This window comes from Mustelus asterias, chromosome 6, assembly GCF_964213995.1.
Source record: "Mustelus asterias chromosome 6, sMusAst1.hap1.1, whole genome shotgun sequence".
Lineage (NCBI taxonomy): Eukaryota > Metazoa > Chordata > Chondrichthyes > Carcharhiniformes > Triakidae > Mustelus > Mustelus asterias.
Window position 1 is genome coordinate 37,332,805 of NC_135806.1, and position 16,524 is coordinate 37,349,328.

General features: G+C 42.5%; 1 protein-coding gene across 1 annotated transcript in view; it reads left to right on the top strand.

Annotated features, from left to right (window-relative positions):
- Positions 1–16,004, top strand: part of LOC144494805 (leptin receptor overlapping transcript-like 1) — a 32,055-nt gene extending 16,051 nt beyond the window's left edge. Inside the window, exon 4 of the mRNA XM_078214168.1 lies at positions 15,230–16,004. Within this exon, the coding sequence (XP_078070294.1) occupies positions 15,230–15,346 (117 nt within the window). The 3' untranslated portion in view covers positions 15,347–16,004. The remainder of the gene's footprint in view (positions 1–15,229) is intronic.
- Positions 16,005–16,524: the final 520 nt, after the last annotated feature.

Genomic DNA, 16,524 nt, shown 5'->3' on the forward strand with positions numbered 1-16,524 from the left:
TTTGACCCAGTAACAGTGAAGGAACAACGATATAGTTCCAAGTCAGGATCGGGAAGGGGAATTTTAAGGTGGTGGTGTTTCCATGCATCTGCTGCCCTTGTCCTTCTAGGTGGTAGAGGTCACATGTTTGGAAAGTACTGTCAAAGGAACCTTGGTAAGGTGCTGTTCCTGCAGTGTATCTTGATGATGGTGCACACTGTTGCTACTGTGCATCAGTGTTGGATGGAGTGAATGTAGAAGGTGGTGGGTGAGGTGCCAGTCAAGTAGGCAGCTTTGCCATGGATGGTGCCCAGCTCCTGGTGTACTGTTGGAGCTGCACTCATACTGGCAAGTGGAGAGTATTCCATCGCATTCCTGATTTGTGCTTTGTAGATGGTGGACAGGCTTTGGGGAGTCAAGAAATGAGTTCCTGTCTGTGGAAGTACCAGTCTTTGACCTGATTTTGCAGCCACAGTATTTTTATGACTGATTCAGTTCAATTTCTAATCAATGGGAACCTCCCAGAGTATTATTAGTGGGGGATTCACTGGTGGTAATGCCATTGAACATCAAGGGATGATGGTTAGATTCTCTCTCATTGGAGAAGATCATTACCTGGCATGTGTCTGGTGTGAATATTAGTTTCCATCTATCAGCTGAAGCCTGAATATTGTCTAAGTCTTTCTACAGATGAACACTAACTGCTTGAGTATCTCGGGTTGCGAATGGTGTTTTACATTGTGTAGTCATCAGTGAACATCCCCACTTCTGACCTTTAAAGTTAAAGTTTATTTATTAGTTACAAGGCTTACATTAACACTGCAATGAAGTTACTGTGAAATTCCCCTAGTCGCCACTTTCCGGCATCTAACCAGCACGTCTTTCAGAATGTGGGAGGAAACCGGAGCACCTGGAAAAAACCCATGCAGACACAGGGAGAACGTGCAAACTCCACACAGTGACGCAAGCTGGGAATCGAACCAGGGTCCCTGGCGCTATGAAGCAGCAGTGCTAATCACTATGCTACCATGTCACCGGGAAAGTCGATGATGAAGCAGCTAAGATGGTTGACTCTAGGATGCAACCCTGAGGAATTCCTGCATTGATGCCCTAGTACTGATGCCCTAGCCCTCCAACAACCGCAACCATTTCCCTTTGTGCTAGGGGTGGCTCCAACCACAGGAGTGTTTTCCCCCAATTCCTATTGATTTCAATTTTGCTTTGGCTTCTTGATGCCACACTGTCTTGAAGTTGAGGGCAGTCACTCTCCCCCTCACTCTGAAGTTCAGCACTTTGTCATGCTTGGACCACGGCTCAGACTTGTGTCAGTGAGCAGGTTATTGCCATGTAAGTATTGTTTGATAGCATTGTTGATGCCACCTTCCATCACTTAGTTGAGATGATTGAGAATAGACTGATGGGGTGATAATTGGTTGGGTTGGATTTGTCTTGTTTTTGTGGACAGGAAATATCTGGGCATTTTTTCACATTGACAGGTAGATGTCACTGTCGTAATTATACTGGAACCATTTGGCTAGGGGTGCGGCTCGTTCTGCAGCACAGATCTTTAGTACTATTGCCACGAATGTCATGAGGACCTATAGGCCTTTGCAGTATCTAATGTCTACAGCAATTTCTTTATCATGTGGAGTGAATCAAATTGGCTGAAGAGTCGCAGCTGTGATATTGGGGACCTCAAAAGGAAACAGAGATGGATCATCCAACTGGCATTTCTGGGTGAAGGTAGTTGCAAATGCCTCAGCCTTGTCTTTTGCACTGACGTGTTGGCTTGTCCATTCTTGAAGCTGGGGATATTTATGAAGCCTCCCCCTCCACTGAATTTAATTGTCCACCACCATCCATGACAGGATGTTGCTGGACTGCAGAGCTTAGAGCTGATTTGTTAGTTGTGAGATTGCTTAGCTCTGTCTGTAGCCTTCTGATTAAGCTGTTTGGCATACCAGGAGTTCTGTGTTGTGGCTTAACCAGGTTGACACCTCATTTTTAGGTATGCCTTGTGCTACTCATGGCATGCCTTCATTGAGCCAGGGTTGAACTCCAGGCTTGATGGTAATGGTGGAGTGGGGGATATGCTGTGCTATGATGTTGCAGATTGTTGTTGTATACAATTCTGCTGCTGCTGATGGTCCAAAGAGCTTCATGGATGCCCAGTTTTGAGCTGCTAGATGTGTTCAAAGTCTATCTCATCTAGCAAGATGGCAGTATCACAGTGGTTAGTATTCTCATGTGAAGGTGGGAATCATCTCCATGAGGATTGACCGAGGTGGTCACTCCCATCAATGTTGTTCTGGACAGATGCTTCTGTCAAAGGTAGATTGGTGAGACCAGGTCAAGTAGGTTTTTCTCTTGTGGTTCCTTCACCACCTGCTGCAGACCGAATTTAGCAGCTATGTCTTTTAAGACTTGGTCAATTCAATCAGTAATGGTGCTACTGAGCCACTCTTAGTGATGGACTGAAGTCCCCCACCCAGAGTACGTTCTATGCCCTTGCCACCCTCGGTGCTTCTTCCAATTGGTGTTCAACATGGAGGAGAATTGCTTCATTAGCCAAGGTGTGGTTGGTGGTAATCATAGAAGGTTTCCAATGGATGCAATGCAGTCTATTTGTACACAGCAAGATCCCAGAAATTGGAACGAAATGGACAGAATTTTTGGTTGTGTTGGTAGACATATGTTGAGCAGGAGATTAGGAGATCTCCCCTGCTCTTCTGTAGATAGTGCCATGGAATTGTTTACATTCATTTGAGAAAGATAGGTGGGTCCCAGTTTAATGTCTTATCAAGGTCATCTATGTGTGGATCCACAAGAGATGGGTGAGATCCTAAATAAATATTTCTCATCAGTATTTACTATTGAGAAAGGCATGGATGATAGGGAACTTGGGGAAATAAATAGTGTTGTCTTGTGGAGTATACATATAACAGAGAAGGAGGTGCTGGAAGTGTTTATCCCGGTCCAACGCCGGCATCTCCACATCAGACCATGGCAGATAAGGCAAAGGAGAATCCAAAGAGCTTTGACAAATACATAAAGGGCAAAAGAGTAACAAGGGAGAGAGTAGGGCCTCCTAAGAATCAACAAGGTCATCTATGTGCGGATCCACAAGAGATGGGTGAGATCCTAAATAAATATTTCTCATCAGTATTTACTATTGAGAAAGGCATGGATGATAGGGAACTTGGGGAAATAAATAGTGTTGTCTTGTGGAGTATACATATAACAGAGAAGGAGGTGCTGGAAGTGTTTATCCCGGTCCAACGCCGGCATCTCCACATCAGACCATGGCAGATAAGGCAAAGGAGAATCCAAAGAGCTTTGACAAATACATAAAGGGCAAAAGAGTAACAAGGGAGAGAGTAGGGCCTCCTAAGAATCAACAAGGTCATCTATGTGCGGATCCACAAGAGATGGGTGAGATCCTAAATGAATATTTCTCATCAGTATTTACTGTTGAGAAAAACATGAATGTTAGGGAACTTGGGGAAATAAATAGTGATGTATTGTAGAGTGTACATATTACAGAGAAGGAGGTGCTAGAAGTCTTAAAGCGCATCAAGGTAGATAAATCACCGGGACCTGACGAAGTGTATCCCAGGACGTTGTGGGAGGCTAGGGAGGAAATTGCAGGTCCCCTAGCAGAGATATTTGAATCATCGACAGGCACGGGTGCCTGAAGATTGGAGGGTGGCAAATGTTGTGCCTTTGTTTAAAAAGGGCTGCAGGGAAAAGCCTGGGAACTACAGGCCGGTGAGCCTCACATCTGTAGTGGATAAGATGTTAGGTATTCAGAGAGACAGGATCTTTAGGCATTTAGAGAGGCAGGGATTGATTGGGGACAGTCGGCATGGCTTTGTGAGTGGAAAATCATGTCTCACAAATTTGATTGAGTTTTTTGAACTGGTAACCAAGAAGGTGGATGAGAGAACTACAGTTGATGTTGTCTACATGGACTTTAGCAAGGCCTTTGACAAGGTGCCACATGGTAGGTTGTTGCATAAGATTAAATCTCATGGGATCCAGGGTAATGACAGAAGACAGGTGGTTGTAGAGGGTTGTTTTTCAAACTGGAGGCCTATGACTAGCAATGTGCCTCAGGGATCGGTGCTGGGTCCAATGTTATTTGTCATTTATATTAATGATTTGGATGAGAATTTAGGAGACGTGGTTAGTAAGTTTGCAGATGACACCAAGATTGGTGGCATAGTGTTTAGTGAAGAAGGTTATCAATGGGAACTTGATCACTTGGGCCAGTGGGCTGATGAATGGCAGATGGAGTTTAATTTCGATAAATGCAAGGTGATCGAACCAGGGCAGGACTTACTCAGTTAATAGTGGAGTGTTGGGGAGTGTTATAGGACAAAGAGATCTAGGGGTACATGTTCATAGCTCCTTAAAAGTGGAGTCACAGATGGACAGGGTGGTGAAGAAGGCTTGGTTTCATTGGTCAGAACATTGAATACAGGAGTTGGGACGTCTTGTTGAGGTTGTACAAGACATTGGTAAGGCCACACTTGGAATACTGTGTACAGTTCTGGTCACCCTATTACAGAAAGGATATTACTAAACTAGAAAAAGAGCGGAAAAGATGTAAGAGCAAAGAAAGAAAATTACAGCACAGGAACAGCTCCTTCAGCCCTCCAAACCTGCACCGACCGTGCTGTCCGACTGAACTAAAACCCCCTAACCTTCCAGGAACCATATCCCTCTATTCCCATCCTATTCATGTATTTGTCAAGACGCCCCTTAAAAGTCACTATCGTATCTGCTTCCACTACCTCCCCCGGCAGTGAGTTCCAGGCACCCATCACCCTCTGTGTAAAAAAAAAACTTGCCTCGTACATCTCCTTTAAACCTTGCACCTTAAACTTATGCCCCCTCGTAATTGACTCTTCCACCCTGGGAAAAAGCTTCTGACTATTCACTCTGCTAGAATGCTTTATTAGGATGCTACCAGGACTTGATGGTTTGAGTTACAAGGAGAGGTTGGATAGACTGAGACTTTTTTCTCTGGAGCGTAGGAGGCTGAGTGGTGATCTTATAGAGGTCTATAAAATAATGAGGGGCATAGATCAGCTAGATAGTCAATATTTTTTCCCAAAGGTAGGGGCATCTAAAACTAGAGGGCATAGGTTTAAGGTGAGAGGGGAGAGATACAAAAGTGTCCAGAGGGGCAATTTTTTCACACACAGGGTGGTGAGTGTCTTGAACAAGCTGCCAGAAGTAGTAGTAGAGGCGGGAACAATTTTATCTTTTAAAAAGCATTTAGGCAATTACATGAGTAAGACGGGTATAGAGGGATATGGGCCAAACACGGGCAATTGGGACTAGCTTAGTCGTTTTTTTTAAAAAAAGGGTGGCATGGACAAGTTGAGCCAAAGGGCCTGTTTTCATGCTGTAAACCTCTGACTCTGTGACTCTATTATCTGAAAGATGGAAATTCTGAGGAGATAGCACTTCTGCATCATTGTACTGTGTCAGCAAGATTATTTACATCAGTGGAATCTGAACGCACAGTCTGAGTTGTGATTGCTGTCATTGGGCCATTTGATTTTGATGCTGTCTCTCTGTTTTCATTGCTGAAGTGGAGGTGAGTGGGAACAGAGTTTACAAAAAGCAGGCTCTCTGGATAGTCTGGTTTGTCAGGCAAACAAAACAGTCTGAGAAAATTTAATCATAGGATAGTGCTGCATTCAATTTAGTCCCGCATCCTAGCTTTTTCCTCATTTCCCTGCATTTTTATATCCCTTCGAGTATTTATCTAATTGTCTTTTCAAAGGTATTATTAAGTGTGTTTCTGCACCCTGTCATTTCAAATCCTAACTGCTGATTATTTAAAGAAATTCTCCCTCATGTCATCTGTTCTTTTTTCAATTGCCTTAAATCTATGCTCTGTTTATCCACCCTTCATCTGTTGGACGTGGCTCTCCTTGTTTACTCTATCAAAACCCTTCATTATTTTAAACATGTCTACCAAATCTCCTCCTGCCGCCTTCTTTAAGAACAGCCTCAGCCTGTCCAGTCTAGCCATGTAGCTGCAATCCCTCATCCCTCGAATTAGTCTAGTAAATCTTTTCTGTATATTCCTCCCTAACGTGTGGTACCCAGAGATGGGGACAGTACTCCATCCAGCTGGGGCAGAACTAGTGTTTGTTAGTATTTTCTAACTTTGGTATTCTATGCCTCTATTTGTAAAGCTTTATGATCTCTTATGTTTTTTAACTGCTTTGTTAACCAATCCAGCCACCTTTGAAGATTTGTCCACAATTTTTCCTCCAATATCTCTGTTCTTGTGTCTCTTATAAATTCTAGCATTAAGAATGCATTTTCACTCCTCATTCTTCTGACCAAATGTGTTATGGACAGGAGGGATATTAATTTAAACAGTCCTGTTTTCTCCCTTCACAATCCATCTGTAAACAGAAAAGTGTTTTTCCTTGCTCCCCCCCTTTATTTGTGGTGGTGTATTTCCCAACCCCTTGGTTTTGGTGTGATCCAGTTCCCCACAACAAATTTGACATGGGATGAACTCAAAGGGTTAGTTTATTTGCACATACAAATGCAGGAGGAGGGTAGCAATGTTACCTCCTTTGCATTTGTACAGTACAAGATGGATATAGAAAAAAAGATTTGCAGGGCAAAGATCTCAGAGAAAATTATTATTTCACGTGGGTTCCAGGGTCCCAAATCAAATTTCAATGAGGTATTCCTTCACGGAGGTCGGGAGGCTGAAAACCAATGCCGTCTAATTCACTTTTCCAGTAGAGTTAACTCCTACAATAGGCCCGCAGAGATAAATCAGTCATGGAGGCAATGGTACAGAAGTTCCACGATAGATGTGGCCAGCTATTTGATCTGGGAAGAGTTCCTTTTCTGTGTTGCTTCCAGTTAGCTGTTAAAATGGCAGACTGAGTTTTCAATACAGCAAAGCAGTATAACTCATTCCACCAGCTAGTGGATTAAGTCACATGACTCCAGTCGCTTCACAGTGGCTCTGACAAAGGGTCCGTATTCCCTGCCTGGGTTCCCAAGGTTAAATGTTCCACCCATTAAGAATTGAAAGGGAGCTTGTCCTAGTGTCTAGTTTTTAAAATTTTTGAAAATGTTGAGGATCTGTACATCAACTTATTTAAAAAAATAGTGAGTGAGGTCTTAGTCCCTTCATAACTCAAAACTTTGAGTTTCAGCTGCCATGTGTCTGATCGTTCTGATATTTCTCCTTGAAGTCTATTATCATCTTCCTCTCTGCTGATTACATTTCCAAGTTTTCTCATTTACAAATTTCAAAATTTTACCGTGTGCCTTCAAGTTCAAATCATTAACATATGTCAATTGTACAAGTGCTGAACCCTGGGGAGCACCAACCCCAAACTGCCATTGAACCCATTTTCCCAGCCAATTTTGTATCCAAGCCGTTACTTCCCCTTTTATTCCATTGGCTTCAGTTTTGCAAACAACTCTTATTATGTGACCTACACAACATCAGCTACATTGCTGTCATCCACCTTTGTCTCACCTTGTCAAAAATCAAGTTAGTCAAGCATGATTTATCCGAAAGAAATCTATGCTGACCCTCCTTTTAATGGTGCATTATTGTTATAGTGGCTGTTAATTTTATATTGTCTCTGAGAAATTCCTGTGTTATACAACCTGGCCTACAATTACCAGAATTTCCTTCTGCCGTTTTTTTGAGTGAAGGTGCAATGTTTGCATCTGCCAGTCCTCAGACACCACCTTCGTAAATAAGGAGAATGGGATGTTTGTGGTCAGCATGCCTAGAATTTCTTTCCTTGTTTCCCCCATGGAGCCTTGGATGTAACCAATCAGACCATTGCCACTTCCAAGAACTGGCAGCCTTTCTAGTAGCTCCGCTGTTACCTAGGGCACAGGTGAGTAACGGCACGAGGGGTTGGGCTCCTCCATAGCGAATCCCCTGGTTGCTGTTGAGTGAATACCAGTGGCAATGGGTACTAATTGCCCACTTAAGGGTCTTAGTTGATTGTGTGCCCAGGAGGCTGTCCGTGAGCATTCTTGCCCTGGTCTTAATTGAAGCAAAGCAGGAAGGTGGCAAGTTTCCCACCTCCTGACTGACAGAAAAGGGCGGCACGATAGCACAGTGGTTAGCACTGCTGCTTCACAGCTCCAGGGACCTGGGTTCAATTCCCAGCTTGGGTCACTGTCTGTGTGGAGTTTGCACATTCTCCTCGTGTCTGCGTGGGTTTCCTCCGGGTGCTCCGGTTTCCTCCCACAGTCCAAAGATGTGCAGGTTAGGTTGATTGGCCATGCTAAAATTGCCCTTAGTGTCCTGAGATGTGTAGGTTAGAGGGATTAGTGGGTAAAATATGTAGGGATATGGGGATAGGGCCTGGGTGGGATTGTGGTCGGTGCAGACTCGATGGGCCGAAGGGCCTCTTTCTGCACTGTAGGGTATCTATCTATCTAAATATCCTCCTCACCCCCAAATTCTGCCATAATGTGTGTGAAATTTTTGGTTTAGACTAAGAATTTGAAAACAACTGATCACCTAAACAAATCTATTTTTGCAATTATGGCGCCTTTAATTGAAGTGGTGACAAATTTAAAATGAATGTTACTTCAGTAACTATGCTGTAATCTCTTATAAAATTATTATCCTTGTGTTAATTTCCCTTCATGGTCTCACCTCTCCCCATTTCTGTAACTTCCTTCAGCCCTATGATCCCCCAAAATCCCTGTGCTCCTCCAATTCTGCCTCTTGCGTATATCTGATTTGATTTGCCTTGCTCTACTGGTGCAGTGCCTTCCACTGTCTTGGCCTTGAGCTCTGGAATTCCCATCCTGAACCTTTTCACCTCTTTACATAGAAGCTATATACTGCTTCTTAGCTTTTGGCCATCTATCCTGATATCTCTTTGTGGCTCAGTGTTAAACTTTGGTAACGTTTCTGTGAAACATTTTGGGATTTTTTAAAACGCACTATTGGTCTCTTCTGCTTGTGAAGAGAAGGTTCATTTTTAAAATAAAGTGCGGACACAATTGGGTTCAGCAAAGTTAGTCAGATCAATCAATTTGATTTTAACCATGATGTGGAGATGCCAGCATTGGACTGGAGTGGGCACAGTAAGAAGTCTCACAACACCAGGTTAAAGTCCAACAGGTTTATTTGGAATCACGAGCTTTTGGAGCGCTTCTCCTTCAATAGGTGAGTCACCTGATGAAGGAGCAGTGCTCCGAAAGCTCGTGATTCCAAATGAATCTGTCGGACTTTAACTGGTGTTGTGAGGCTTCTTACCGTAATCTGATTTCAAACAAAGTGCTGCTTTGGCTAGGCTCAGGGGGCTTGTACAAAAGCAAAATACTATGGACTCCCAAAATTTTAAATAAAAACAAGAAAATGCTCAGCAGGTCTGTCAGCATTTGTAAAGGGAGAAACAAGAGTTATCTATTCGGATCCTATTACTTTTCATCAGGACTAAGCAAAGTTAGAATTGTGACATTTAATTTTTAACTTTTCCCAGTTCTGATGAAAGATCTCTGTCCTGAAACATTAATTCTTTCTCTTTCTAATGGTCTGAATCTTGCATTCAAGGTCATAACCCGTTTTTCTGACCCTGATCACGACAAAAAAAAAACATTTCCTCCAATTTTGTTGGCAATTTTACAATGGAGAATGCGGCAGAACTCAGGAAGCCTCGGAGGAAGCTGTGGAGAGAATCCATGCATTAGCCATGATCCCTCTTCATGGCACTAGCTACCATACTCTGATAGGTGGAGTTTCAATGTCCCACAGCTTCTTTGAAAAGCTACAGAGAGAAGGTAAGGTGGCGGTTGGGGAAGAGTCGAAAGTAAGGTGTTGGGAGAGTGACTCAGTTGGTGGGTTAGGTCGGAGGGGTGCCATGGACTAGTCAGGTGGGATCAGGGAGGGGTTAGTTGGATGTTGGGTGCACTAGGTCAGATTGCGAGGTGAAGTTGGGTGATGGGGACTAGTCAGGTCAGGGTGGGTTGGGGTTGGTGAGGTGGGTGGGTGGGAGTCTGGGTGGGGGGAGATCAGTGTGAGTGATAGGGAGGTCTGTTCTATAGTTAGACTAGGTTTTAATTCTTTCCTGGCTAACTATCTAAGTAAGTATGTTGACACTGTCCGACTTTAGCCCGAGTTGGAGACTTTTTCCAAGAGTCCCGGGTAGCAGGGGAATTGCCCATCAGAAGTTCAAACCTGGGTAATTCCTGCTATAGTCATTGCATCAGATGTTCCAAGTGGTCCCTTAGTCCGAGGTCAGACATGCACCTCACGATGCACTATCTGGAGACTGGACAATCTGGATCATTAAGTCCCTCTCTTCACTGATGCTGACAGACGTGCTGAGTATTCCCAACATTTTCAGAAAGCTAGGAAGTAGGAGAGTAGATTGGAGTTATTTAAAGTTAAGTAAAATGACTCATTGATTTGGGATGACGTGTGTTCATGCTTTGTAATATTACACAAAGCCAACTTATAATAATTGAACTCCGTGAATACGAAGTTCACTTTGTGTGAAATAAAGCTGCTTTACATCTGTCTCATCAATTGTTTTTTTCAGAGATTGAAGAAGCATGCGCAAGAGATGTAAATATAAATTTCAGATCTCAAAGGGGTATAGCATATCCAAGGGATGAAATACTATCATAAGTGTTAGATACTGAGCAATACAGGCATGCCAAATATCTAAGATGCTCAGGCCGCTTGGAGGAATTACTAACGTAGTTGACGTTAGGCATATCTATGGCAAGTCTGCAAACTTCCAACAGTCAAACGGAGTCAATTATATTGCTTCAAATACTTTAATGAAATTAAATTTTATTCTGTTTCTTGCATTTTCCCCCATTTTTAAAAAAAAACTATACTGGTAAGCGTCAATCCTTTAAATGTCTGCCTGAGTAGAGTTACTCGTATACTTTGACACAAATCCCAGCAACATGATTTCTTGTGGGGATCATCTCCTGTTTCATGAGTGTGAAGCTCAGTTTGGAGTTCTTGGCTGGATCTCCCAATAATAATGTTGTACTTGATCCTACTTGTAAATGTCTTTATGCTTCCTGATTTGTGTGTGTGTGAATGAGTGCAAACTACATCCCAACTCCAGAACGGAGCTTGCAATGAAAAGGATTAACTGCATTTATGTGTTAAACATTTTATAAATACAACTTGTTCTAAAATATCCCAGATAGTTTAGATTGCTATATTTTTTCAGGTGAGACATGAGACAAATTAAACTTCAATAAGTGGCAAATGTCAAAATGCAATCTTTAGATTTTGTAATTCTAAATTGTCACAGCAGTTGCTGGTTTATAATGAATCAATAGCCATTAATCTGCAGAAAACAAATAATTGCCTGTGGGGAGGTGTTGCAAACCACTTCTCAAATTCTTTCATTGGATTTGGGTGTTCCTCCCTCCAACAGTGCAACCTTTGTCTAAATGAGTGGAATCTCATCAATCAATGTAATGCAGTTTTGGAAATGGAACGGTTGGAAATTTCTGAAAAATGCACACCTGGTCCAGCCTGAGTGTCAGCTGTCCCCACTGTTAACACTCCACTGAGCTAACCCCTCCACTGTTCTTAAGCTCAGTGCCTTCCCCCAATTGCTCCCACCGAATCATCATTGTCCACAATCCACCTCTCATCCCCCTCACTCCTGTGAAACTTATCAACTTTTTAAATAACTGTGCAAACACCACAGCATATCTACACTGCTCTAGCTAGTATTCTGAAGCACCATAGAAGTATATAAAAACAATAGTTCTGTATTGATGGACAACACAAAAATTCAAAATTCTTGACAAACATTTCTGCTACTCAGGTTTTGCACTCTGCACTAAATATAGTGCAAACCCATATTTCTTTTAAACAGTAAGCAAATAGCTTGAAATGATTGTGGCTGCTTGATGTATATTTAATCAGACTCCTGAACCGTAATAATTACCTTTCAACTAACTTTTTGTTTGTTCTGCCCAATCTGCTGCTACTCAACAACAGCATATGTTCATATAGTGACCAGTGTAATAAAACATTGAAGTGCTCCACAGTCACATTATAAAACTATTACATCAAGACACGAGGAGCTATTAGGTCAGATGATCAAAAGCCTGGTCATAGAGTGACTCAAATGTGGAAAGCAAGTTAGAGGTTTAGGCAGGGAATTCCAGGGCTTGGGACCCAGGCAACTGAACACACAGCCACTATTGTTGGTACAGCAATTGAAATTGGGATGCTTAAGGGACTAGAATTAGAGCAGTGCAAATTTGAGTATTGTGGAGCTGGAGGAGATTACAGAGAAAGTGAGGGTCAAGGCCATGGAAGGATTTTAAAACAAGGATGAGAATTCTAAAATTGAGACATTGCTTGATCTGTGAGCACAGGGTCCATGGTGAGCTTGGTGAAAATGAGGACATGGGTAACAGAGTTTTGGATGAGTTCAACAGGGTAACATGCAGAAGTATGTGTTGAACAGCATTAATGAGGGTTTCATAACTAGATGAGACAGGGAGAAGCCAGGTGTGATTGTGAAGGTGGGCCAAGGTACTGGTGGCAGGCCTGACCTCACCTAGGGGAGAAGGTGGTTTGGGTAGTATGGCTTCTGAGCGAGCGGGGAGAGAGGCTTCTGAATATACCTGGAGTGTACCTGTGTGTGTGTGTGTGTGTGTGTGACTGTTATCTCTGTGTTTCTCTCCACAGATGCTGCCAGACCTGAGTGTTTTCTGAATTCATTAGTGTATCTCTGTAAACAAACAATATTTTGCACTTAGTGTGTTGAGAAGGCTTTGGTTTTGGGCACTGAGCAAGGGTGTCTGACCCTTTCTGTAAACAGAAAGCTGGAAATAGAAATGGTTAGCACTGCTGCCTCACCAGCGCCAGGGACCCGGCCTGGGGTCACTGTCTGTGTGGAGTTTGCACATCCTCCCCATATCTGCGTGGGTTTCCTCCGGGTGCTCCAGTTACCTCCCACAGTCCAAAATGTGCGGGTTAGGTTGATTGGCCATGCTAAATTGCCCCTTAGTGTCAGGGGATCAGCAAGGTAAATACTTGGGGTTGTGGGGATAGGGCCTGGATGGCATTGTTCTTGGTACAGGCTTGATAGGCTGAATTTCCTCCTTCTGCACTGCAGGGATTGTATGAAATGCAAATACAAGTGGTCAGATTCAGCAAAGACCACACGGTCACTATGTTTGAGATAGAAAACTGCAAGGTAGGATTTAAGATTTTGCAAATGCAGGAGCATAGTTTGGATTATGAGAAACATTGATGTGGATATGCCAATTCCCATGCTATCCGAACAGCCCATGTGGTTTTCAATATTATCAACAAGACAAACAATGCTGGCTGTGCAGGAAACAGCCTGCACTACTGCTTCTCCCCATGGGGATTTAATCTGGAGTGCATCAGTGGTGTTACACATCTAAGTTTTTTTTTCATTGAGCCCATTTGTTACTGTAGCTCTGTATATTCCCTTACTGTGAAATATAGCAGCTCAATTGTGTCGGCCTTGGCTCAATTGATTGCACCCTAGCCTCAGAGTCTTATGGTTCTAAAGACTTGAGCATAAATATCAGGGTTGGTATTCCAAATCAATACTTAGGGTGTGCTCAGTGCTTTCTGAATCACTGTTTTCTCTTTTCCCAATGGACGTTGGTCAAAATAAAATCTGTTATTTGTATGCCTACATTTGTAAAAATTAAACAACTTGGATAATGCTAAAATAGGCAGTGCAGGCACAGCTTTTGCAGGTGGATGTTTATTATGCAGCTAAAGAAATGGCAGATGACATTTTAGAACAACTGAGACATGTTCTCAGGCTGGTGAAACACCTGTTGTTCACACTGAAGACTATCCATCATTGAACTCTTGTATAGTTCTAACAAACAAATTATACCTGAAGGGCTGGATATTTGTTTTGGAGTTAGAACCTAGAAGTTGGAATCAAATCTCAGCCTCAACCTCGGCACTGAGCTGGACGAAATTTTCAAAAGAATGTCCAGAGGATGGAATTGCTACCCAATTAAGGTCTGCAGGGTAGGCTTTTGAAGCTGGAGAGAGCGGAAAGATGGGGGCCACCCCTAGATGGGGTGCTTTTTACAGAAATGGCCGCAGCTGCTGGACCATCAGTTTAGAAGCATGTCGTCTCAGGGGGTTGCTGGCTCTTTGGTCTGTATGGTAGGGGGAGGGTGGCATCAGCTAATGCTGGGAAATATTGTGCTCATCTTGCCTTTGTCACCATCTCCTGCTAGCTTCCAAAATCCAACCCGAGATGTTCATTTGTCTCTACTCTAGAAACGTGAACTAACCTAATTTAAGTGAATTAAGCTATACAACTGAGGATCTCACAGATAAAGGACACAAAATTCTTTAGATTTGTTCACTTTGACACATTCATTTTTTTTAAAACAATAATTCACCTTAAACCATGTTTACTCTGGGGTCTTTGGTTTTCTCCCACAGTCCAAAGATGTGCAGGTTACGTCGATTGGCTGTGGTAAATTGTCCCTGAGTGTCAGGAGAATTAGCAGGGTAAATACATGGTTACAGGGATAGGGCCAGGATGGGATTGTTGTCAGTGCAGGCTCGATGGGCTGAATGGCCTCCTTCTGCACTGTAGGGATTCTATCAGGGAATGTGAATTTAAATCACAGGACACCAATACAAAAACAGCATCATAATGTTGGACATGATGTGGAGATGCCGGCGTTGGACTGGGGTAAACACAGTAAGAAGTCTCACAACACCAGGTTAAAGTCCAACAGGTTTATTTGGTAGCAAAAGCCACTAGCTTTCAGAGCGCTGCTCCTTCATCAGGTGAGTGGAGTTCTGTTCACAAACAGAGCATATAAAGACACACACACTCAATTTACAAAATAATGGTTGGAATGCGAGTCTTTAGAGAATCCCTCTCTCCACTCACATTGTCTGTACCTTTAAGACTTGATTACCTGTAAAGACTCTCATTCCAACCATTATTTTGTAAATTGAGTTTGTATCTTTATATGTCCTGTTTGTGAACAGAACTCCCACTTACCTGATGAAGGAGCAGTGCTCCGAAAGTTAGTGGCTTTTGCTACCAAATAAGCCTGTTGGACTTTAACCTGGTGTTGTGAGACTTCTTACAATGTTGAACATCACAGAACCTCGGGTTACAGTTGAAGTTTTGTATCCAGTTTGGATGCTTTTGGTTACAGATGTGTCCTAGTATTTATTTTTAAACTGTGTTTTATATAATTTCAGATTCAATGGGGAGCATGTTCTCTGGTGCTAACAGGAAATGTCATCATCTTTGCAACTATTCTGGGATTTTTTGTGGTTTTTGGCACTAACGATGATTTCAGCTGGCAGCAGTGGTGAGAATACACTTGTGAACAGATGCAGGAGGGAGAGTCCGCACTCTGGAAAAACTCATCGAAAAACAAATTGCAATAATATCAACTACTGTCCCTCCCAACACCAGACATGGCTGAGTCATTACTTTCTGCACTGACATATTTGTCAGTCTGCACAAGTGTGCATTTGTAAGGGACTGCCACCCCTCTTATCTACACATCAAGACAAAGTTTGATTTCACAATTCCTATTGGTGCAACATTGGTAACTATCTCAAAGGGATGGGCTAAAGTATTGCAACTTTGTATGAAAGAGTACTAATAAGAATCAACTGTTTTGATTTATTGTGTTATGTTAGCTTTGACATGAAGCTTTTAATTTATTCTCTTTTTAAATCAAAGTATTTGCCTTTTGTCTGTGTACGCAAAATAGCGCTTGTATGTACAGTAAGATTTTAGTGCTTTATTGTAAAGTTTGGTGCAGGATTGCATGCTGTATTATAATTGAGGTTTACTGTGTTAGTTTTTATGTTCAAGACCAGTGTCAAGTTAGAAAGTGAACCTTGTCCATTGCAATGTCTTTGCAATTGGTGTACAGTTTATTTTTGTCTTGTTGCTGTTTTCAGAAAAGCAAGTGTCAATCAGTGTCTAAAAAGCTGCAGATAAATACTTCCAAAGATTTCACTCTGTTCATTGATGTTTGTGTGACTTGTGTTCAATTCATCTTGAATTTCTTGCGTTTTTAACGTGCTGAAATTATTTCAGTACTTTAGTAAAATTTTAGCATGAATGTCGAGGACACAAGTCCATTTCCTTGCGTCTCTAACTCAACTTTGAAGCCAAACCTAAAGTTCATTCCTCCAATATAGCCCTGCAGGTTAATTCCCTTAGTTGCCTAACTATCTCATCAAAACTACTTTCTCTCGTACTCTAACTTTATTTCAAGAATCGTGTGTGTTTCGAATGTTCCTCCTGTCTCTCTCCTCTCACTTGATTAGCTGGTTATATCCCAGAATTTCTTCCTCGGGTATTTTTTTAGATCATAGAATCCCTACTGTAGGGATTCAGCCCATCGAGCCCGCACTTTATCCTACTAATCTCCCTAACACTAAGGAGCAATTTAGCATGGCCAATCAACCTAACCCACACATTTTTGTACTGTGGGAGGAAACCCATCAGAGGGAACCCACACAGACACGGGGAG